At 43.0% G+C, this 23,688-nt stretch overlaps 2 protein-coding genes across 2 annotated transcripts; both read right to left on the bottom strand.

The window, feature by feature from the left end:
- Positions 1-774: 774 nt before the first annotated feature.
- pik3ip1 (phosphoinositide-3-kinase interacting protein 1) lies at positions 775-7,963 on the bottom strand. Its single transcript, XM_070904335.1, has 6 exons — positions 7,761-7,963; positions 7,448-7,576; positions 6,880-6,996; positions 5,087-5,275; positions 4,881-4,959; positions 775-2,527 (listed from the first exon to the last, which is right to left on the bottom strand). The coding sequence occupies exons 1-6, from the start codon at positions 7,870-7,872 to the stop codon at positions 2,311-2,313; spliced, it is 843 nt and encodes a 280-aa protein (XP_070760436.1). The 5' UTR covers positions 7,873-7,963; the 3' UTR covers positions 775-2,310.
- Positions 7,964-11,609: 3,646 nt separating this feature from the next.
- On the bottom strand, positions 11,610-22,904 carry LOC139283786 (tRNA (32-2'-O)-methyltransferase regulator THADA). The gene is made up of 31 exons (XM_070903824.1): positions 22,804-22,904; positions 22,546-22,726; positions 22,379-22,465; positions 22,268-22,295; positions 22,032-22,180; positions 21,809-21,931; positions 21,580-21,700; positions 21,246-21,391; positions 21,071-21,155; positions 20,858-20,994; positions 20,436-20,633; positions 19,618-20,347; positions 18,888-19,040; positions 18,615-18,724; positions 18,355-18,515; positions 18,150-18,277; positions 17,890-18,054; positions 17,637-17,785; positions 17,406-17,543; positions 17,212-17,316; positions 16,925-17,125; positions 16,685-16,835; positions 16,002-16,239; positions 15,181-15,417; positions 14,904-15,108; positions 13,962-14,150; positions 12,868-13,115; positions 12,587-12,751; positions 12,235-12,531; positions 11,955-12,157; positions 11,610-11,857 (listed from the first exon to the last, which is right to left on the bottom strand). The coding sequence occupies exons 1-31, from the start codon at positions 22,902-22,904 to the stop codon at positions 11,610-11,612; spliced, it is 5,577 nt and encodes a 1,858-aa protein (XP_070759925.1).
- Between the last annotated feature and the right edge of the window lie 784 nt (positions 22,905-23,688).

The following is a 23,688-nucleotide window of genomic DNA, read 5'->3' as shown; positions in this document are numbered from 1 at the left end:
TTTCCTCAAAACACACACTGCAGGGCACTGGTCATCAGACCTGAGATGAACAAGAGTTTTCTTTATGTTTTCCTACAAGGAATCCATTCTCAGCAAAAAATGACTGAAATGATCGTATTTTATAATTTGTCAGGGAATTTATTTATTTATTTCTTGCTTTAGTTTGTTTCCGAACATACTGTAAATGTTTAAATACATGTATATTTGACTGTTGGTCAGACTAAAGCAGTTTTAAAACTTCACGTTTCACCCTAGTAACATTTAGCATTAACTTTAATAATTATTACTTGCAGTCTTAAAAATGATTGTCATTGACTGTAATTTATATCTGCTACTTTAAGCCCCTGGATAAGATCATCAATAACAATGAACATTGTCAATTGAGATCTTTAGCTTCAAAGTTACTGTTTCATATCCAACTTTAAAACATTTGAAAGAAATCAAAAGTGTGTCACCATCTAAGTGTATGTGCTGAATAACATCCAAACGTCCTTGTGACAGCTGTTTTTTTTTCAGTTCAAATGTTTTTACAAGCCTCTTCAAATCTTTGTCCCACTTGTACTTCTTACCGTATCATCTTAACCTACTTCTCTCAGGTGACTCCAATGACTGAAGTGATGTATTTAAGAATTGCCAACAGAGGGAGCTGGTGCAAAAAAGGTTCCTACCGTGAACAAACCTTGAATAACAAGACACAGTTCAAACATTCCTGCTGTAGTATGTTGTTCTAGCTACATCATTTCAAATACACAGAACACATCACATCACAGTGTCTGTGTTTGATGTTTTATTTCAGTCTCAGCAGTGAAAATCTGCATTCATACAAATACAAGTACTAAATTCAAATGCTCAACAACAGTATTTTGAACACGTTGCTTATATGAAGAAAATAATAATTACAACCAGCACACAGACACTTAAAATGGAGCAGCAGTAACCAAAGATTATCAGTGATGTGGATCCAGCAATAATCATCTGGAGTGATGGAGAGAACAGACAAACTAGCATGTGTAACAAAAATCTTTTGTGTACGATGGTTTCTATTTTCAGGCAGGTATTTTCTACATGTCTTCATCAATCAGTAGTTCTAAGATGCAAAGAAATGGCCCCTGGATACAAACATACAGCAGGCAGCCATGTGCATGCATTCATGTTTTTGAATGTTTTTGAATGAACAACACCAAACTCTAGACTGTTTCTTTTCTACTCCATTCATGTCTCTACCCTGAAGCAACAAGTGCATAACTCAAATGTCTGAATCTAATTTAGGGATCGGGCTCCTTCAGCACTTCAACACACTCACTCTCCTGCTCTGCAGACACAGACTTTAGGCTTTTTCTTTGTCTGGTGCCATCTGCTCTGTGTTGTGGCAGTGCTATTTTGTCCTGAGGACTAACTACTGTCTCTTGTGCTTCCTGAGAGCACTCTATGTGTTTCCTGTCACTCCTTAACCTGTGGAAGAAAAGGGCAAGTCCTCTTTCATGTCTGCCAATGACCGCCATCATGCTTTGCAACCGCTTTGGCCCTGTCAGTCAAGTACAAAGAGAAAATAATCATCCGGGAAAAGATGAACAAATACATTCAGAAGTATCATGCTAAGGCAATTTCCCTTGTCTTTAGTGGGCCTGTTTTACCTCATCTTCCTGTCTCAGAGAAGGATGACTATTTTTGGACACTCACATTTGTGTCACCAGTGTGTCTCTGAGACAAAGCAGTCTTTATACATACACCTTCCTTGCCGCGTCTCCCTCGGCACAGCCAGCGGGTCAATACAAAAAAAAATCAATCACATATTCATCATGTAACCACACACCTCCTGTGGAGAGCACCTCCTCCACATGGAAACATACTGAAAAAAAACAAAGGTTATAAACATTCCCACATTCAAAACACCGTCTCTTCATGAAGAATTGGTTTCATCACACATTATAAACACTGACCAGTCAACATCCATTTGACTAGAGATTCATACTGTTCTTTAGGGGGGCAGCCCAAGATCTTATTTTCTTGCCTATCAAATGTATCAAATATGAATATTAAAGACCTCATGAGACATCTCCATTATCAATAGATTCACCTTAATGGTTTCTAGTTGTTAAGACTGTGTGCCAGCTTAGCTTTGTGCCTCAGATGTATAAAACCAAAAGGAAAGGGGACACAAAGCACACAGCATTCAGCACATTCGAACACTGCTCCCCTACTCCTTTTAAAACAGAGGTTACTCAGGGAGGCAGAGGGGAGAAAATGAAGACGGGAGTGTTTTGGTCCACAAAAACGTATCACAGTCCTGTTTGAGGACAACACGCCCACTCAGGCTCCGGGGGTACCGGCTTGCAGGCCCATGAGGGGGTCCCCGCCCTCCACGCCCTCCTGGACGGGGGTCGTCTCATGCTCTGCTGTGATTACGATGGTGTTCTCATCTACCAGCTCACAGGTGGGGTTGGAGAAAGCTGACAGGGGCAGGGTGATCCTCTGCATCTCGCGCTCATACACCCGCTGCTCATGCTGCTTCTTTAAGTCCTGACCCCTAAACACAAAAACAGAACAGAGATTCATTATGCTGCTACAGCAAAAGTTTTAACCAGCAATAAACTAATAACATAGCTAATAACACATATAGCAGTTACAAAGCAACATTATCATTCATTTGGAGAACTCTATTTTGGTCTCCACCAACTCCTGAGGGAAATGTCTGGCTCTTTAGCTGCTAAACACTCCACTATGTTCACCAGCTAGTCGCTAACTGTGTCTGTCTGCTGTTTGGAGCTGGCAGGTAGCACACAGAGGGCTTATCAGAGACTTTCCGCTGAAAACAGCTGCCTGTTGTGGACGAAAATTATGTTATGAGAGCAATGAGAGTGAACTAAAACAGTAGAGTTGTAGAAAATCAAAACAATGAGCTGAAAGCTGAAACGCTCTGTAAAGCTGAGAGGAACTGCAGAATCTGGTGATAAGTGTTCATCAATACGAGCGACTCCTCACATACAAGTAGTCATCCAAGTGTGATCCAATGTTAGTAAAATAATTTTGATTATAGCCGCTTTAATTATTCCTCCGAGCTAAAGATCAAAGCTATCATGCAAATTAGAAATCAGTGTCAAGTCTTATTTTGCTGTTGTTATAGTAAAAATAGCTGTTATAGTGATGACTGAAGTAGTCTTGTAGCTGATACTATGTACAGCACTATTTTTGGAGGGCCACCCAAGCTAAATATTCATGATAAGGAGCTTCAGATAACATACTGTATGTAGATAACAGAGCCTGTTATAACAAGTGCAGCAAACACAAGGGACAGATGGTGAAACGGAACAGAGAACTGACGAGCTGGCGAGGAGTTTATCTACTCAGAGGCAACACAGTGATGGGAAGCAGCATGAGGCTGCTTTCTACTGATCTGGAGCCAAAACAGGGCAATGTACTCATGCATCAAAACACTTCCATCCTGTCTGCTTCAGTGCAGCATATTGTGCAGCTCTGCACAGAAACACTATACATCACCACCTATTCTTTACACTTACGTATGGTTCATTGTAGTTTAAAGCATATCTGGGGGTTTTCAACATTTAACAAGCAAGAGCCAGCAGCTAGTTAGCTTAGCTTAGCTTAGCACAAAGAATGGAAACAGGGGGAAACAGCTTGCCTGGCTCTGTCCAAAGGTAATCTAATCTACCTGTATCTAACCTATCAGCACCTCTGAAAGCTCACTAATTAAAATGTTGTGTGTTGTTTGTTTCCAGCCTTTGTGATTTATACATATTTCACGGTCAGATATCAATCTGACAATCTGATATAAGCGGTGCATTCTTGGGGGCATCCACGTTGCATAGAGTCAAAACACTTGCCAATCACGGCAGAGCGTCAGGCTTTTCAGGGTGCTATTTGCAGTGCTCGTGTGTGGGTAGCCTGCAAGGGATCAGTGTCCTTGTCAGTACACTACCTACTCCTGCTGGTTGTTGGAAAGACAGTTCCCAGTGAGGGTATAGTATGAACCTCTAGCCTAGAGTGAAAAGAGTCGACTTAATTTATACTGTTGGAGTCTACAGCCTCTCCAGGGCCAGTGAAGGGGCAGTTGACTTGCAAAAACTATGGGCATGCCTGCCACACAACTATCCCATTACTGTGGGTGATGTCATTGTACACTGAGGGCAGGTATAAAGCCTCTGACATAATATGCTGCTCCTAATAATCACCTCCTAAAATAGAAAACAAAGACAGGGGCACTGCTAATCAGATTTGAGAGCCAAAGACAGATTTGTAAGGGCATTTTGTGCTGTGCCAAAGGGAATCAGAGTCTCCTCTTTCACGACATCGGGGCCGTCATTTTGCATTTTACATAACTGCAGCAGATGTGTTTCTCTATCCAATCCGACGCCTCCTCTCTTTCAAGAATACAAAATGCGAATGCTTAAAATAGACTACAGGCATTTCATTTCCTGCCGTGTACCTCCTCATGTTCTGTTGTGGTTGCCGTGATAAAGGCAATAAAATGGCAGCGTTACATCAAAGTGGAACAACAGAGAACATCGTTGGGGAATGTGAACAACAGCTGATGCCCTAAACCCAAGAGACCATTGACACGCATGCTGTCAGGTGTGTTTAACTAAGCATGCTGGCATTTCTCTCCTGTGCATCTTAAAGTTATCAACAACATGAGGTGTGCCAGTGGAAACAGGAAGATGAAATAAAGCTCTGAAGCATCACATTTAGGCCTTAGGTCACACTTACAGCAGATGCAATGTAATAATGATCTCCTGGAAACAAGTCAAATGCTTCTTCAAAGAGAGAAAAATAAGTAAGTGCTCTACATTGGGTCCTCTTTCATAAAATTCCTCTAATACTGAAACAATGTTTGATGACCTTGCTGTAATTTAGATACTGACCTCTTATAGAAGTAGCCCAATGTGATGCCAACTCCGAGGATGATTATAATCGCCATCATGAGGATGCCGAGGACGTAGCCTGAAATACAAAAGGAGAACATAAAAGGTTAAGAAGTCAACATACAAACACATCACAAATTCAAACTGCAGGTCAGTGTGTGCCACCAACAGCACACGTTTTCAGAGTAACAACAACCCCAACATACCGAGCGGGCCAAGGTCTTTTTTCTTTTTGGGTCCCGTGCGCACTCGCTGGCTGATCCCCATCACCGGCTGCACAGCAGCCACTTCCCCCTGAGAAGCTCCTGACTTGGCCAGCTGAAAGCTCTCTGTGGAGGGAGCGGTTCCTGACGGGTTGAAGGATTCGGCCTCCGCTGGCACAGTTGAGCCTGGTTCTAAAGAAACAATAAACAACGTCAGTGTTAAACAAAAGTGTTAGATGACTTTTAATTGGAGATGCTCTAAGTTGTACTGTCAATGGAAGCTAAATCATGTCAAAGTAAAATATGTACACAAGATAATTTTTTTCAAGAACAGTGACTAGAGTGACAATTTTCCGTTTCTCTGGTCAACCTCATTCAGCCACCAAAAGCTCTCTCCACACCTGTAACCACCACTAGAAAGTTTAACCACACACAGTTGGGTGAAATGAAGAATATAATGTAGGCCAATATAAATGTGTTAATTAGTACATCATCAGAGATTTTGTGACATCATTTGTACCGTGGTGTCTCTTCCTTTAATATCTTAGGGTGTATTTGACCATCATCAATGAGCAGAAGTACTTTATGGCTGCTTTATTTTTTTGCATCAATGTCATGAAGTAACTTTATTTGTTGTTGAATTTGCTTGTTGTGGTTGTGTATGTCCGGTTATTTTGTCCATAAACACTTTGATCACAATTGATTTTGATTGTTTTGTTTAATTTTTACCTCTTTACCCTTTCAAACACAATAAAAAGAAGGGACTCTATAAAGCCTTAACACACAGTTCATTCTTTATATTTATACGAATAATGGTTTATTTGATTTATCCTTATCTTTTAGTGTTTTATTTCTGTTGTTTTATTGTATAGTATGTGAAGACACTGTGTGGTTTCCAATTACTGCTGTTCCATTAACATTACCACTGACACAACAACCTCCCTCTCATGAAGTTGTTGGAACGTAAATCAATTAGGAGGATTGGCATGCTTTTTTCATTTCACTTTCTTTTTTCATATGTGTCCGACATAAACAGGCTCTGCATGCTCGACTCTGTTTAAAGAGACGGGAAGGTTCAGCTGCTGCAGATGTCAACATCCGCTCTTTAACTCTTCGTCCTCCATAGGAGTTGTTGTTTATGAACTGGAGTTAAAGGGCATGAAGTCATAAATTGAAGCAGCCAATTAGCTGCTGTCTCCAAGGGAAGACTGTTCCTCTCTGCCAATGAGCTCAGTCTTGGGCGTGGTCAACGGCTTTCTTGAAACTGAACTTTCTGACATGTGACTGCAGGGCTTTGTTATTGTGATAAGTAGACGAGACTTCTCACAGTGGTTCACCCTGACCAACTGACCTGCTGCAGACTAATACTCTTAAATGGGAAAAAGAGAATTGTCAGGAATCCATCTCCCAACAGTGACCTGCACAACTTTTTGACCCATTAAAGTATAAGATTTGGCTGCATCCTCTCTCATCAAGCTATCTTTTATTGTGTTGACTAATTAGAACATTTGCATAGCTAAAACATTTCACCTCATTATTTTTCCCTTGCATAGCCCACTTTTTAAAATAATGAGAGCTTTGTAGGGAAGAGAGAGTAATTGCGGGCAGCATCGAGAGAACATTCTGTATTCTGAGAGGAAAGTTGTTTTGTTATTATTAATCTGGAGTATGCAATTTATTTGACAGATTGGACATTTGCAGCTGTTGTTCGGGATGTCCAATCTCTTTGTGCCAATGCCAACTACACTATCCACACAGCTCTTAATGATTATTGTTGTGTACTGTGTTTTACCTACCTCTGCATGTGTCAATTGCACAGAATTGTCTCTGGACCGTCCCATCTGGGCCAGCAATGTAGCACCAAGGCCTCTCAGAGGAGTCTGGGTTTCGGCAGTAATTGTGATCTCCCACACCTACAGGAGGAACGATAAAAACAGCACACGTCTGTTACTGATGCCTCATGGGGAATACAGGCCTGTCTCTGTCTGTCTGTCCTGCTGTGTGGGTAAACCACTGGATTCATGAATCATTAACAATACTTCATCACACTGCAATGAACAGGCCCGCCATGAGCACAAAGGAAGGAAACTGCAGCTACTGTGTGAAAGAAGCCATTTAACAACATACACAGGCAAATCAGTGGCGCAGCAGCTGAAGTGTGGGCTGTGAATATCATCCCTGGGTTCATTGCTCTGCATGGAAGCTGTATTATTACACTGTTATCAACATCTCAACAAAGATGTTAGAGTTGTTTGTTCAGTGACATTTTAAATTAAGTCTCCCGTCTTCAGCATGACTCCAACAGTCAAAAGACAGCAGAGGAATCACTCTGCATTAAAAGACACATGGGTGGAAGATGTTTACCTGTCTGTGAATCAGGATGGACGTTAACATCATAGTCTCTGGAAGTGTTGGTCCAGTTTAGACAGGTCAGACCTGAGGAGGAGCTCTGTCGTTCCCCTCTGTACTCCACACCACTGGACCTCATGCAGTCTGAGAATAACAACATAACGTGAGCACAACACATAAGAGGGATTGTGCAATCCAAGAAAAAAAAAAAATTATAAATATTATAATGCATGAGATTTGAAATAAATCAGGCTGCACTCCATACAGTTTTTACACCAGATTATTAATTCAATACGAAAAAAATACAGTCAGTCATGCATCATTTTACCTTTCTGATTTCCATTTGAAGCACTGCTCTCCACTATGGCCACGCTCAGGAAAACAACGTGCAAAGAGAAAAACATCTTGCGGAGCTGACGGGCTGAATTCACCGACAACATGGTGCGCCGATGTGCTTTTTCTCTAAAGAAAAACAACTAATTAAAAACAATATACAATATGGAACGAAGAGCCTGTGCTGAATGTGCTTCAGACACACTGCTCCAGCCCTCGTTTTTGTCAGAGGAGCTCAGCTTTCTTCATAAACAGCCTTCAGTGAGAGGAGGAGGAGGGCTGCCCTTTGCAGTACAAACCTCAAGGTCCTAAAGCCTCCCCAGCTTCACACACACACACACACAGGAAAGCGTCTGAAAAATAGTCTGGCAGTGTATCACGGCATGCAGCCTTGTGAGAATAAACCACATTTTTGTTCAAGCTGCAAAAAACAGATTTTTATGGTCACTTCTATAACCCATCCTCAAACTTTTTCTTTTTCCTTCTCCCTGTCCAACAACAATTTCCAAGCTTTTTACATTTTCAGTGGTCGTCTATAAATAGCTGCTCTGCTTTCCATTTTCATTCTAAAATGCACTGGGTCATTACTTTCCATTTATAATCCCCGTCCGACTGCAGAGTCTTATCAGTGCGTTCAGTGCATCTGTCCAGACCCCAGTCTTCCTGCTTCCCAGGCTTCCTCTCCACCCCATGAGGCCTGTTTTTCCGCTGGCCTTGGTCAGAAGGGGACTCTACAGAGGCTGATAAAGGACAGCTGCCAGTAGTATTAGCCTGAGCACGGGGAGCTGTGCACTCACAGCAGAGAAGTCCTGTGTGTGTCATTGTTGGCCGGCTGGTAAAGAGGGCAGCCAGCGCGTGAGTCAGTCAATGTTCACTAAGCCACTTTTCAAATAGATGCTTACCCAGTTTTCAGGCAATTACTAGAGCAAACACACAGCATCTGTCCTGCACTTTCCATCACACTCTGCTCATTCATGGTTACGGGGGCCAGGAGCCTCTCCCAGCATGCACTGGGTGAAACCACAAGTCACCAAACCATTATAGGGTGAACACATCTGAGACTGAGCCAATTAAAATCTATGGAAGCTACAAAAAAGGAAGCAAAAATTAGATGAATAGTTAGTCATGCTGAAAATGCTCATGATAAGTCAAAATTATGAGATAAAAAGTGAAAAGTTTGACTTATTAAGTTTATTATTGGTAACTTTTCATGTTTGTTTTTTTTCTTGGCAGATGTTGACCTCCATAACTACCTAAATTGAGAGATTCAGTGAAGTTGCTGAAGATAATTTATATGATTTAATTACAATCATAATTCTGACTTACTATCTCATCACTTTGAATGGACTGTCTCATAAATCTGACTAATTTATCATGACTAACTTTTCAGAAACGGACTTCCATAACTGGAAGCTAAAACTGAGTTGATGTCGGCTGATTCAGTGAAATCACTTGGGAAATATTTCAACAATTAGATTGGAGACTTTTTGTCAGCAGTGGAAGCAACTGCTAAAATCTGAGGACACAGCTGAAGATTATTTTGATATGCTCAAAGCACTGTACGTCTTGTTAGCTCACCTTAATATACCATAATAGACTAACAGCTAAAACCTGTTTTGCTTTGTCATTACAGGCTTCATGTTGTATATGCCCCATTATTTACAGTCTCCACTACTTCAAGGGAGCAGTGCTTGTAGGGAAAGAGTTACAAGAGCCTTCGTTTGCAATACACTCTACTGGGGATTTCAAGCTTTACAAAAGCTTTGGAAAATGAAACCAAGCAGCACTGATCATATGAAAGACAAACACTTTTGCAGAATAACAACCTCAATAGTTTACTTTATTATATTCAGTATAAATGGTTCTTTTTAAAAATCAAAACACAGTTAAACGGACAAAACCCTTCTTTTTAAGATTGTTACTGTAATTTCATTTGTGGAATAAAAAACATTTGACTCTTGCCAGATTTTTAACCTGAAGAGCTAGGACCCACAGGCTTCTTGTGATACAACAGCGGAAAAACAATCTTTCATGCTCCAAATGGTGCACACGTCTGTATGCATGTACACACACCCAGTAAGAGTGGCTGTACCTACTTGGCCTTGTTCCCTGTTGCCATAGTTCATCATGTAATTATCAGGACCCAGACTTACTGAGAGACTCCGCTCTCTCAGAAACGATAGCACACGCTTTCATTAAGCCACATGGCTATTTTCCAGTTTTATACACACTTTCCAACCTTGCTTTTAAACTCACTTCTCAAACTTTGTTTTCAAGGTCGAGGCAGAAGACACAATATTGCACACATTGTTCAAGCAAAGTCTGATAGATGAATAAAAAATAAAATGACTGTCTTTTGATGCCTTTGTTTTCAGCCATATTGACAAGCTGTGAAGAGCTCAAACTACATGTTTTTCTTACCTTTGTCTTGAAGTTCAAGCCCCCACTTGTGTTCTAAAGGGTCTCTGCTATGAAGCTTTGTCCTAATTTTGTGGCATAATTCAAACTTTAAGAGAATTCTTGATAAGATGATTCAAGGTTTGTCCAAAAATGTTGATGTCGCAGTTTTTCTCCACAACTGCGTCACGTTCTCCGTCATGTTCTGATGCAGAATGCGTCAAGAACATGACAAGAACCACCTGTAGCTTCCTTTGAGGCACGTTAATCTCATAGAGCTCTGCACACCAGGTGTTAATTTTGGCGTGGGTCGTAGGGAAGTACATTGCATAAGCTTTATGTATGAATCAATAATACAAGCTTGATGTCATAGCTGTTGCATAATCTAGATGCTGACAAGCACAATGCTTCATGCACACACACAATGGAAACCTTAGCTGAAATAGAGGTACCTTATGTACGAACAAACGTGTGACTCTGCTGGTTTATAGTCGGATGTTTTTAAATTGTTTATTCTATTCTGAGAATTTAATCACCTGACAATAACACCTCCAAAGGAAAGGAAGGAAAAACTTCCATGTCCATTTAATTAATAGCCTAACATGGCCAACCATAGCATGTACAAACTCTTTCATGTCAGTGTTTGTGTAATACTGAGAGCCGCCCATCTCAAACAAAAGCAGTGGGCTATCTGATGATGTAAGACTGCTTTAGTGTGCGGTCCGTTGCGAAGCAACTGCCAGCTCTCTATCAGATCCAGTCAATCATCTTCAGCCCTCATGTGGTTGGAAAATGGACACTTATCCAGGCAGAAGGCCTCTAATGGAGCATTAAAACATACACCATATTCCCCTGCTGGGCACCAAGCAGCCCATTTCTCCAGATGCTGTTGCATTACATCACCGCATTAGTCTGAGCACTGCTACTGTTGCTGCTGAAACATGGCAAACATACAACTTAGAACAACAGGACAGGAGCACTGCTCTAGGAATAAGAATGAGCGTATAGTTTGGGGTGATGATGATTTCAAAGACTGAACTGGGACTATTCTGCTGGCTGTACCTCTGCATGTAAAAAGCTTTATTCTAGAAATGAATAAAGCTTCAGAAAATGTTATAAATGTATTTAAAAGTGTAAAAGGCCTCTGGAACTGTTTCGCTACACTGTCCTCCTAATGTGCACCTAATGCCCTGTGGGTTTCTTCTCTGTGTTGGTAATATGATGATGGATACAACTGACTGAAGCCACTGAGCTCTTACATAACTTTGTCAGCCTGCCAAGTGCTGGTGTACTGCAGCATCAGCAGTTGCAATACTCATTCAAGACTAAGGCTGCACATTTAGATGGCATAAGCATTCCCGAAATATCCATAGGTAATTTCATCCCGGGCCTCATCGGCCAAAAGGCTTTGCTCATTGAGTGTACAGAAAAAGGCCCCCCAAGTCCGTCAAAGCGGCAGCTCTCCAGCCACAGCAGCTGTCACAGTAGGAGGAAAGTGGATACCGTTCTGACTGAGAAGACTACAAACTTCCTGTAAACTCATGTGCAGGGATGAAGGATCACAGAGGTGTCGTACATCATCAGATGTTTTCAACAGCCGGAGGAGAAAGGCAGCCCTGGTGAGCAGGCCACACAGGGTGCTGTGGAGACGGGGGTCCATGAGGAGAGCCAGCCAGGCCGGGGTCAATGTCTCAGCTAGAGAGAGAATACATAATCTCACTGTAACACAGATAATGTCGAGATCACATATGAATTTATCAAACATGTTCTTATTCTCAGACTAATGTGGTACCTGGCTTGAGCTCTTTGCAGACTGCAAGGCTGTCTAGCACCTGTGCAGCACTCTCCTCTGCCCATGCACTCAGGCTCTGTGCCAAAGCCGAAGATTCAGAGTATTTACCAGCCATCTGCAGCAGGTGAGGCAGCACATGCGCAGACATCACGGAGGGCTCTGCAAACACATTGGCCTCATCTTGCTCATACAGACTGGAACACCTGAATAAGAGAGCAATAATCACTCAATCAAGGTTGCTCTGTTTGTACAAGTATATTGATTCAGTGAGGTAACGTACCCTGTCTCTGAGGCCTCTCTCAGCACAGATCTGAGGTCAGACTGAGGCAGGTTACACAGCAGCACCTCCAACGTGCCGGGAGTGTCCCAGCATTCCTCCAGCAGCAGGTCCAGCAGCAGCAGCAGAGCCTGGTTGACCTGCATGAGGTAGACGCTCTTCTGGCTTCCCCCTCTTCTCGCATGGTGCAGCACGGAGGTGAAACAGGCCGTTTTCATCCTCACCTGCTGGCTTTGGTCCTGCAGCAAGTACAGGCCTGTGCTGATCAACCTAAACCAGAAGGATTCAACATTTTTCATTCTTGTTCACCAGAGTTCATCGTTCGATCCACAACGCTGCTCGACTTCCTTCATACCTGATCATGATGGCAGGCAGAGTGCTGCGTCCTCTCGGGCTCATTAATGGAACTGCAGCCACACACAGAGCTTCAGCACACGCCATCCTGAGCACTTCAGGGGCGTCTGGAGACCGGTGGCACTCCAAGACGCGACACCAGCGCTGGAACATGGATATCTTTAGACTGATTTGCACAAAGAAAAGGAGAAAATCAGAGCTGCAGGTAGAAGTGTTCCAGTATGTGACTCTATACTTAAAAAATAATAAGTAAAATAAAACATGTAAAACCTGGAGTCTGACGAGTGGGGAAGCAGCAGACTAGCAGCATACAGGGCCTGGGACAGAAACTCTGGCCCACCTTGCTGGTCCTCCAGGTCCCTGAGCAACAAATCCAGACACTCAGGTAGAACCGGCTCCTCTAGTGGGGCTGACTGAGGAAGATGTTGGGGCAAAGTAGAATCACCTCCGCCCATCACTGCTACCAGGGCTGCGAGGTAGGTCCTGCGGTACTCCACCCTGTGGCTCAACAACACCTCCCTCAGGTTTGACTGGAGATAGAGAGCATTAGTATAGTCCTTTGAGCTACTTGTCAAATGATCAAAATGCTTTTAAAACCAGCTATACGCCGACTGGCTCTCACATCATCATATAAGAGATGTAGAATATATTTCTTTTTATCAGTGCAAGTCACAAAAAACAAGAAAAATCTGATATTTATGGAATAAAATTTAAGATGTGAAGAATGACGCTTTTGAAAATATGAACAACAAGGAGTACAACCACATCAGTGGTTTTTATTAGTTCAATTCTTCAAATAATCCGAGCACCTTGTTTAAAATGTGCACAGTGCCAGTGTATTAGGTTCTCAACAAAATACCAACAACTTTACATTTACCATTACTATAGTAAAACTAAATCAGATACATGAAAACAGGGTCCTCTACTAAAAGGCCTAAACAAGTGCTGTAACATAAATTAACAGTAGTCCCTGTCTTTGTCTGTAGTTATGCAGTATCATATCTTATCAGGCTTCAAGAGTCAATGAAACACTGAACAGGATGTACATGGGAAGGCACCACTAGGTGGTCTAGATAATGTTACATGCTGAGAGTTAATCTTAATGACCTACATGAACAGGATAATAATAAAAGGACAGATATCCTCAGCCTGACTGTACTTAAGTCTCCTTGATTACTGAATATAATAGCTTATAGACACACCCTGTCTGTCCAGCCAGATTTCAGCCGCAGATGACATTATATTTAAGCCTATCTTTGCTTCCCCAATTTCCTCACATTGTGCTCTAAGAAGGTTGTTATGCTGAAAGCTGTAAGACAGGTTTTTGGAAAGGTTTTTTTCTTCATGCTGAATCTAGCGAGCAGATCACGTCTCACCTGCAACACCCTCTGGATCACCTCTTTGAAACTGGTCTGCTGCGAACCCCGCCCATCCACCACCCACGTAACCAATGAAAGCCTCAGATCAGGGCTCACTGCAGAGAAGATGTCCCAGATTTGACGTGCCCAATTTAGATTTGCACAGAGAAAGTGGATGGCTTGTTGATGGAAGGATGGCAGCCCAACCTGCAGAGAAGACATAGATAAAGCTTTAGGAAAAAAGACTTCTGTTGGGGCATCCTGGTAGCTCCTGAGAACTTGGTTCATAGGTCCTGAAAACTAATTTTCTCAATCTTCTCAAGCTTCTTACTATGAGGGATGGTGTCCTACATGAATGCACTATTTTCTGTCAAAGTTAGAACAGTTTTGTACATGGAGCCCCGGAAGAGAGACTACTTTTGTGTTCCCCTGCAATACTATTGCATTCATTTGATGTTACTTTTTTAGTCATGAATAGTCAATGCTGTAGAAAAATACTTTAGATTTTAGGGATTTTTTCTTGAGCATTTCTGTAAACAAGTTTTATTTAACGTGAGTTTAATGCTGTAAAACTCAGCTAATCTGCTTAATCAGGACTGTGTGGATGATGTGGTTTGATAAACTTTTATTAACAATTGGTGCACAGAAATATTTGACACAGAAAAAACCTCACAGGCAGAAATGTCTCATGTGAAATAATCTAAACTGTTCAAACTTTGGCAGAAAATGTTGTGTTTGCGTATGGACCCGTTGCTTATAGTAAAATTATGATTGAGTAAATAGGTTTCAGCGTCTTTAAGACACATACCATATAAACGCAACGTCCCTGGTTCCTTTGCTGCATATCAACCCTTTCCCCATGTTTTCTGTCTATCTATGTATATCTATATTATCAATAAAGAGCTAAAATGTCCCCCTAAATCTTTTCTATGTGAATGCGTCAGCTTGTGTGTCACACACCTGAAGCTCCCGTTGAGGTGTTCGGAGGTCATGCATGAGTGCGTCACTGAGCTTTGACAGGTAGGTCTCACAGCAGAATCTTCTTAGTGAGTCTGCCACTCCAAGGTAGGCCGCTCTCACTAGGGGGCAGCGTTGGGCTTCAGTCACCAGCCACAGCGAGGCCTCCACCCTGCTCAGCACCTCACACAGGTCTGCCGAAGGGGCACTGGGAATAGAAACGGGATTTCAAAGCCTGAAAGTGTTTGATGAATGATTAAACAGCTCCTTTAAGTCTCACCTGTCTGTGCAGAGGGCTCTCTCCAGGATAGCTTTGATCTGCAGCAGCTGTCCGTGGAGCCGGTTGTGACAGCAGCGCTCCTGTGGACTGGGCAGTTGAGCAGACAGTTTGATGAGGATGTCCGTGTACTCTGAGGGGGGAGTCATGGCAACCAAAGCCTTAGAGGCCATCACTCTCACACTGTAAATAGGACTGGCAGACAGCTGGAGTAAAGGAGGCAGGAAGTCTGACAACGTTCTGGCAGAGGAAAACCAGAGAAGACATTCACTTGGTCAAACAATATTCAGTAGAATTAGATGAGAAGATTTATACCACTCTCAAAAGGTAACAAAATCTGCCTGCCGCCAACTCTAAAGCTCACTAATTAACACATTATTGTGTTTGTTTAGTGTAGTGTAGTGTAAGAAGTGTAAAAATGACAATTCACCGCACTAACGTGGTGGATTTTGTTACTTTTGGACAGAGACATGCTAGCTGTTTCCAGTCTTTATTAATTGCCAGCTTGCTCCACCTAAATATTTACTGTACAGACGTGAGAGTGGTATCGGTCTTCTTATCCAACTCTCGGCAAGAAAGCGATAAAGCGCATTTCCCAAAATGTCAAACTACTCCTTTAACCAGTGGTCAAGCAATCTGTTCGTTACTTTCTTTGCTTAGCTCCTTCTTCACTGGTGAAGGTGAGCCTCTTACTGAATACACAGGTCTTGCATTTGGTTGGAATAAGAACTTACATACTTTAGGCCTTGATCAAAACCACTTCTATTAAGAATCATAAGAGCTAATCTGACCAAACTGTCAAGTGATAAGTAAACAGTAATCACTCTGTTGAGTCTTGGACTCCAGGCTGGAGCTGGGCTAACAGAGTGAGGACTGGGTAGAGCGAGGGTTGGAGGTGTAGCTTGGCCTCATTAGGTGGACCCTGGAGGTCTTGTGCTGCCCCTCTCAGCTCGCCCAGGAGGAAGGGCTGGAGCGCAGGGTAGTGGAAGAAGAAGGAAAGGGGGGACATGCCACCCTCTTCACTGCTGGGCCTCTGGCCAAGCATTCGTGAGCACAGAGAACCTGGAAACAGATTTTAATTACTGTAGTATCAGGGGTATTAATCAGAGCTGAACCAAATAGTCGATTAATCGATTAGTCAAAAGACAGACAATTATTATTATTTTCTAATTTGATAATCGTGAAATCATTTCAATTTTTTAAGCAAAAATGTCAAAAATTCACTGGTTCCAGCACGTAAATGTGCGTATTTGCTAGATTTCTTTGTCTTCTATGATCGTAATAGATTCTCTGAATGACTAATAACTGAATATTTGGGTTTTGACTGTCGGTCTGACAAAACATGCAATTTGATTACGTTAATTTGGCTTTGTGAAATTGCAATGGGTGTTTTTTATCATTTTCTGCCATTTTATAGACTAAACGATCGATAAGACCTAGTCCTAATGCAATGCTTTATATTACAAATACAGACCAAACGTAAAGCTCTAAATGTGCCCAGCCTTACTGTAAAGTTGCAGAGCAGCATTCCTCATGGCCCAGCAGGGAGAGCTGAGCAGAGTGAGTGACAAGATGGCTACAGCAGGAGCAAACTGAAGGACAGCTACTCCCAGACCTGAACCCCTCACCAGGGCCTGCAGAGTGTGAACCGCACACACCTGTAAGGGAGAGGACAATCATGTGACCGCATCTGTCTTTGTTTGTCATGAAGCCCAATATCCTCATTGTTGTTGCTGTTTCTACAAACCTGTGGCAGGTCCAATGTTTGGTCCCAGTTCTCAGGTAGAGGGGTTTTGGCTGTCTCCAGTAAGATTTGCATACTGTGGGCTAACAGTGGTCTTGCTTTACTGGCCTCCTCTGCTGACACGACACACAGGATGAGCATAGGCAACCCTGCAGCCCGCCGGGTCACAGATGTAGAGCGAGGGGACTGCACAACCTGCAGTCCCTAGAAAGCGATAGGAGGGGAAATACATCTAAAACCAGTAGTCCAGCATCTCCATTTATTAATGAAAAACGCGTATCACCACTCACTTGTTTCAGCATGTGGGCCGGGATATCCCTAAGCTCTGGATCATTGCTGCTCAGTAGAGAGGCACAGAACTTGGTGAAGCCTACACAGCATCCCTCTACTGCCCCCTGGTGAAGAGAAATATGTTTTTCAGAAAAGAACACGAGAGTTGAGGTGATTCAGACTTAACGCCTCAAAATGGATTCATAAAACGTACCCAGTGACGGCATTTGAGAAGAATATTCTTGAATACTTTTGATGCTCTCATTAGATCCTCTTTTGTTAGAAGGCACTTGCTGAGTTTGGATTCGGTGAGAATTGTCTCCACCAGAGAACCTAAAAAGATGCCTATTTCCTAATAAGAACACATGAAAGCAAGTAATACCGAGAAAAAATGTACATGCACCAAATATGCTAAGCTGAAATGTAATTTCAGGTTCTGTTTTACCTTGAGGGAGACCCAGCAGCAGGTGAGAACGAGGCTGTGCTCCTCAGATAGCAGGACACACTCCTCTCCATCCCCTTGGCCTCCTCCAGACTCTTGGGCTATCAGAGAGGTGATGGCGTTTCCCATATCACAAAAAGAAGGGGGTGCATCTAAGACCGAAGAGAGCGATTTACAGTGTGGTGTCATGAATGAATCTGAAATGTCGTGTACTTCATCGCCAAATCAGTAATGTTTCTGCGGATTGCTCCATTACCCTTTTCAGTGGCACAAGATTCCTGGTCTCCATACAGAACCCCCAGCAGCAGCAGAGAGATGTTCTCCAGCAGGCCTAGCACCTCAGTGGTCAGACTGTGGTCAAGTGTGTCATAGACGCTGCTGGGCGTCTCAAGCAAACACCTCTGGAGGGCAGTTAGCACACCTGGAACATAATTTGTGATAGGACATAAAGAACCGAACAACATTTTCTAAAGCTAAACATAATTTATGGTAAATGTTGGTGTTCTTAAGTCTCACCATGTACAGGCTTGGTTCTGGCAGCAAGCATCATGTCAGCCTGGGCTGTCAGGTAGTGCTCCTCCAGCTCCTTCACCAGGAATTTGACCATGCAGGAGGCCTCGGGGTCCTCAGGCCGGTCTTGTGATCTACAGGTAGAACAACAACTGATCATTGCTAATCCTTTTATAATTCTAAACAAGCGTATGTAGGAGGCAAGGCTTACTTCTGAAGGAGGACCTTCATCATCAGTGCTCCCATCTGAGCCTCCTGAACCCGAGGACTGCACAGAAGCTCTTTGGTTCGCGTGAGCAGCACTGCAGCGATATCACCTGGAAAACTGGGTGGGAAAAATCTCAACAATAACCCAGCTGAGAGCTCCCGAATCTGTAACAGAAAAAAAAATCCTTTATCTATTCTCTAAAAATATTAAAAAAATATAAAAAATATATCTCCAACCTATGAGGCAGGTTAAGGCAACTCTACCTCATTTGTAGAATCTTCTAAACAGCTGATAAGGACCAGCTGTTTTGTCCTGCAGATGAAATCCCACTGTCCTCTTTGTCTGGCACGGTTAATAAGAGAGCCCATATTCGCTGCAAAAATGATTGCATGAAGCTCACTAAAAGTCCAAGCAAAAATAATATATAATAATGTAATATAATATACATAATACTAGCATAATATAGTAGTTTATAGAATACATTTGTTTGGGTACTTTTGGTCTACATTTTCCAATCACTGGTTTCCCAAACTGACCTGGAGGTTGTCCCTTCTTTTTGTCTGGGCTCCAGGTGTCTGTGCAGGTCTCCAGCACCGCAGACAGCAACAACAACGCAGTCTTCTTCCTCTGATAACTGTGTCCTGGTGCCAGATAGCTGTATGGAAGTTGACCCAACCATTCCACAAACCCTACATGATATACAAAAAACCCAGAAAATAGACAAAATAAAGGAAAGATTTACTGGAAACAAACATTACAAATACAAATAATGCAACAAAGGCAGATAATAAGTGGCATTATCTGTTATACGTGTCCTGATTCTTGAGACTGTTCCCCTTAACATGTTAAATGATTCATCATTTTAGTGCAAATTCAGTTTGGGTACATGTGATTAAGCCTCCTCGGAGAGTTGTTTGTTGTCATTTTGCTTATATATAAGTATATATAAGTGCTGATTGCAGGACTCGTTTAAGCTATGTGTGTCACTGTAGTATTACCACAAAATGTTGGGTATTCCGTGTAGGTATCTATTATTGACATAATTATTAGTAATTATATCTCCATCGATAACTCAACATTCAAGCATTGCATTAGTAGCATTAGTAAGGAATACAGGAATGTATACCTTCAGTTTAAGAGTTTAAGTCATTTATAGTATAAAGTTTCAAAGAAACCACAAAATACAGCATGATGAATGTAAATCTGTCTGTACAGTAGAACCGTTTATTGTTGTGAATATAAAACAGCAGCTGTCAGTTATCTCACCTATTCCCTGCTCCAGTATGTCCTGTGCCGGCTCTGATTGGGAGGCGTCTCCCTTCTTTTTGCCCTTCTGTCCTCTGACATGTGCCAAGCAGCCGTCTCTGATACGAACCAGAAACTTCTTCACTGCGGCCTGAAAATGTTGGCGAAAAGGCGAGGACTCACAGTTCAGGTTCTGAGGAATAAACATCCTCATTATTGACATCTCCTCCGTGGTCGGAGTGTCTTTGGTCTTTGGGCTGCAGCAGAGGAGGTTGAGAGCAGCAAGACGGACTTTGTCATCTGCAGATCCGAGAGCCAGCTGGAGGGTTTTGAGAGTTGAGCTCCCCTGCAGAGCCCAAGGAGAGACTCCAGTCGTGGCTCGATAGGAGCTCATGATGCAGGCCCAGGCGTGGAGGTGACCCGGGGCGAATGGGTCCAGAGAGGCCAGCAGAGGATCCACGGCGGAGGGGAAGACTTGAAAGGTGCAAGGTAACAAGTGTGTTGAGCTGTTGTTCTGTAGAAGAGTCACATCAGACGTCAGCGCCTCATGAAGGACGGGCCGCCAACGTCTCGCCCACTGATTGGCCAGATCCAGCTCAGTGTGTGAGGCAGACTTTTGTGAGCCTTCACACAGCTCCCGCCTCTGCTGCTGGACCAGACACTTGTAAAGCTCCGATCCACATGGTGACAGGTGATTGGTCGCCAAGCACTTCAGGAGATGACTGGGTATCTCAGCATATTGCTCCAGCACCTGATTGATTAAAGCAACATCAAAGTCATCATGACTACTGACTACATTATAATATATATTAACACTGTAATAACTGTTACATCCTCACCATGTCAGTACCCAGATACGGCAGTAGGGCACAAAGACGATGATATTTGGCTTTGGCTTCCCAAGGAAGTTTGATTATTCGCTGAAGTAGAGTGAAATAAAGAGTCTTCTCTGTGTCACAAAACTGCTCACAGTCCATCTCATAGATGTCCAGCAGCAGACTGAAGGCACTGCGCACAAAGTCTGACACACCTTCCACCTGCCAAAGTGCAGTAAGTAAGTAAGTTAGCTAACATGCTAATGTTAATAAAGCTAAAACTGCATTGTTCAGTAACGGTATGCGGTCAGATCAGAATAATGTCAAGCAGCATACTATATCCTGCATTTTTTGGCCGTAAAATATAAAAAGTAAAACCCCCTTTAACTTAAATGTTTTTTCAGGGTTTTGAATTGCAATAGTATAATGATGTTAATTTGACTCACTGGGCTTTCTGCATTGGTCCAGATAATATGAATGAGCTCTTGCTGCAGGCTGCCGCCATCAGGCAGAAGGCGAACGCCCGTCATCTTCCAGATATCAGCCAGACATTCTTTAACTTTCTTCAGCCATAGTGTTAATACTGCAACAACATGTCATATTTGAACAGGTGATATTGCCACTACAGCACATGAATAAACAACCTGGACATCACTCACCTTCAAAGGAAAAGTAGTGACAATCCAGCTTCTCCTTGCACAAAGCGTAGACCAGAGGAAACAAACCTTTCAGCAGTAAACACATCTGAAAAGAAGGAAATGATGGATTTGGAAATGAAAGCAAGCACAGCGGTGAGTAAAACATGTTTTTGACAGGAGCTTTAACTAGATTTACCTCTGTGGCGTCCACGTGTGAACTGAGCAAGATGGGAGGTCGACAGCAGGTCAGGAGGCCTCTGCTCACAGCCAGCCTGTCCACTCCGTCCTTCCCTGTAGGGCTGCACTGTATCTGGAGAGCACCGACAGTCAGCAGCCAGGGCTCTGAGGAATAACAGGAATAACAGCTATCCTGTCAGGATCCTCCAGGCATTCACAGTAGAATGAATTTGTAGTATATATAGCTTTTATGCATTTTTGGATAAAAGAAACACTAAATCCATTTTAATTTTACCCACATGGGTACATACCTGGCTCATGCCATTTGTCCAGCAGTGTTGGTGGTTACCTACCTAAGCGGGAGACCTGTAGCAGACTCCAGGCAGCAGCTTCTCCAGCTCTGCTCTCTGATGCGGTGTTGATCAGCATGGCCACAGCAGTGCCTGCCAAAAGACGAGTGTCCCTGTTGCAGACCTGCAAGACAGGACGCACTGACCGATAAGACGAAGCAAAGCCAACAGCCGAACACGTGTCTCTCTTTTGAATAGGTGACTCTGAATTAATTAAAATTAATAAGAAAACCTGTCCAAGTATTATGTCCATAAGAGCCTGCAGGATCGGCTGCACTGTTGGGCCCCCGTGCTCCTTGTCCCACACTAGAGGAGCCACTTCACTGGACAACAGCTGGAATATTTGCAAACACACCTGCAGAGATCACAGTTCTCAGGTCGGTAACAAACATCACACAACAAGTCTGTGATGAATGCAATAAGCTGATTCATGAAAGACACTGCTCTTCATGTACCTTGACAGCAATGTAACACAGCGGTCCGTCTCTCAGGGATTCCTGTTGCAATACAACAGGGAATAACTCGGATACTTTAGTCAGCAAGGACAGGAATGATTCTCGCCACACCTCACGACCAGCAGTGCTGTCCTCCAGGAACATACAGGCTAAAAAAAGTTTTTTTACAAGAAGAATCAGTTGATAAAATAAAATATAAACACTGTAATAACACATCATCTTTATCCAGCACCAACCTCTCTGCAGGTCCTCAAAAGACAGTATCTGAAAAGAAGACACGGTAAAAGTGATCTGCAGTGCAGTTACAGAAATATATGACAAACACAAGTGAGGAGAGAGCTCTGTACCTGGTCAGTATGGACGATGGAGTGCAAACAGTGACGGGTTTCTCTAAAGACCAATGGGTGGTCCACCTTTGCCAAATGTTGCAACATCTGTCAAGTCAAACATGTTTCAATGAGATTCCGTTGTGTTTTAAGCATCGTACAGTGGACAGACATACTGTATGGTTCACCTGGTCCACTTTACGACAGGCTGTGGAGATGTTGACCATCTGCAGCTGCGTGGAGATGAGGAGTCTGACGAGAAGCAGGAGGTGGCTCTCCTCTAAAGCACGAAGCTGTGTCTCTGAAACGTGTCTCAGCAGCTGGACAGCCTCCTCTAGACAGCGCTCCTTACATCTTTTCACACTACTCCTGTTCATGCAAGCACAATAATTCAGTCGCTATCACACCATGTTGTTCTCAAACATGCTGCGGTTACATGTACCAACCTGGACGATTCAGACAGTTTATCAACAAAGAGCCTGAGAGTTTGGCTGACATGTTCAGGTGCTCGATCCTCGGTGACCACACACTCTTGCAGACTTGTCATCAGGTCATCAAACGACAACATCGTTTTACTAACTTCACTGTAACGTTACAGACTACAGATGTTGTCAGATACAGTGACAGCACGTTGGCACTCAGGTCACGTGATTCAACTCTAATTCTACTATTCTTAGACCAGTGGTCATCGTGGCATTATAGTGACATGCTGCCACCTAGAGGCAGGCTTCCAAATTAAAATGTGTTTTTAAGTATCAGCAAAGTAAAAACAAATCATAAAAGAAAACACATTCAAGATGCAGCTATCAGTGAAGTATACGGTATTTTAATGAATTATTAAATCAGATAATGAAAAGATATTACTCTGATGACTCTGCACTTGTCGGCCTCATCACAGATGGGGATGACAGGGAATACAGAGAACTGACCCCGGACTTTGTGGACTGATGTCGGCGGAACCGCCTCCACATCAACGCAGGGAAAACCAAAGAGATGGTGGTGGACTCCTGCTGGTGCAAGCACACCCTTCCCACACCAGTGAACATCCAGGGAATGGACATTGAGAAGCTGAAATCTTACAAGTACCTGGGTGTTCACCTGAACAATAAACTGGACTGGACTGACAACACAATTGCACTGTACAAGAAGGGCAAGAGCAGACTCTATCTGCTCAGGAGACTCAGGTCCTTTGGAGTGCAGGGGGCACTCCTGAAGACCTTCTTTGACTGTGGTGACATCAGCCATCTTTTATGGAGTGGTCTGCTGGGGCAGCAGCATCTCAGCTGCTGAGAGGAAGAAATTGAACAAACTGATTAAGAAGGCCAGCTCTG

The sequence above is a fragment of the Enoplosus armatus genome, chromosome 4, assembly GCF_043641665.1.
Source record: "Enoplosus armatus isolate fEnoArm2 chromosome 4, fEnoArm2.hap1, whole genome shotgun sequence".
In the NCBI taxonomy this organism is placed as follows: domain Eukaryota; kingdom Metazoa; phylum Chordata; class Actinopteri; order Centrarchiformes; family Enoplosidae; genus Enoplosus; species Enoplosus armatus.
Note: the sequence above shows the minus strand (reverse complement) of the source record. Positions and strands in the feature narration are given on the sequence as shown.

Coding starts and splice junctions, on each gene's coding strand:
- LOC139283786 (XM_070903824.1), bottom strand. CDS start 22,904: ATGACAAGTCTGCAAGAGTGTGTGGTCACCGAGGATCGAGCACCTGAA. Junction 18,516..18,614: donor TAGAAGATTCTACAAATGAG/GTAGAGTTGCCT, acceptor TTTCTGTTACAG/ATTCGGGAGCTCTCAGCTGG. Junction 18,055..18,149: donor CAGAACCAAGCCTGTACATG/GTGAGACTTAAG, acceptor ATTATGTTCCAG/GTGTGCTAACTGCCCTCCAG.
- pik3ip1 (XM_070904335.1), bottom strand. CDS start 7,872: ATGTTGTCGGTGAATTCAGCCCGTCAGCTCCGCAAGATGTTTTTCTCT. Junction 6,997..7,447: donor CCATCCTGATTCACAGACAG/GTAAACATCTTC, acceptor TTCCTCCTGTAG/GTGTGGGAGATCACAATTAC. Junction 2,528..4,880: donor TTGGGCTACTTCTATAAGAG/GTCAGTATCTAA, acceptor TTTTGTGTTTAG/GGGTCAGGACTTAAAGAAGC.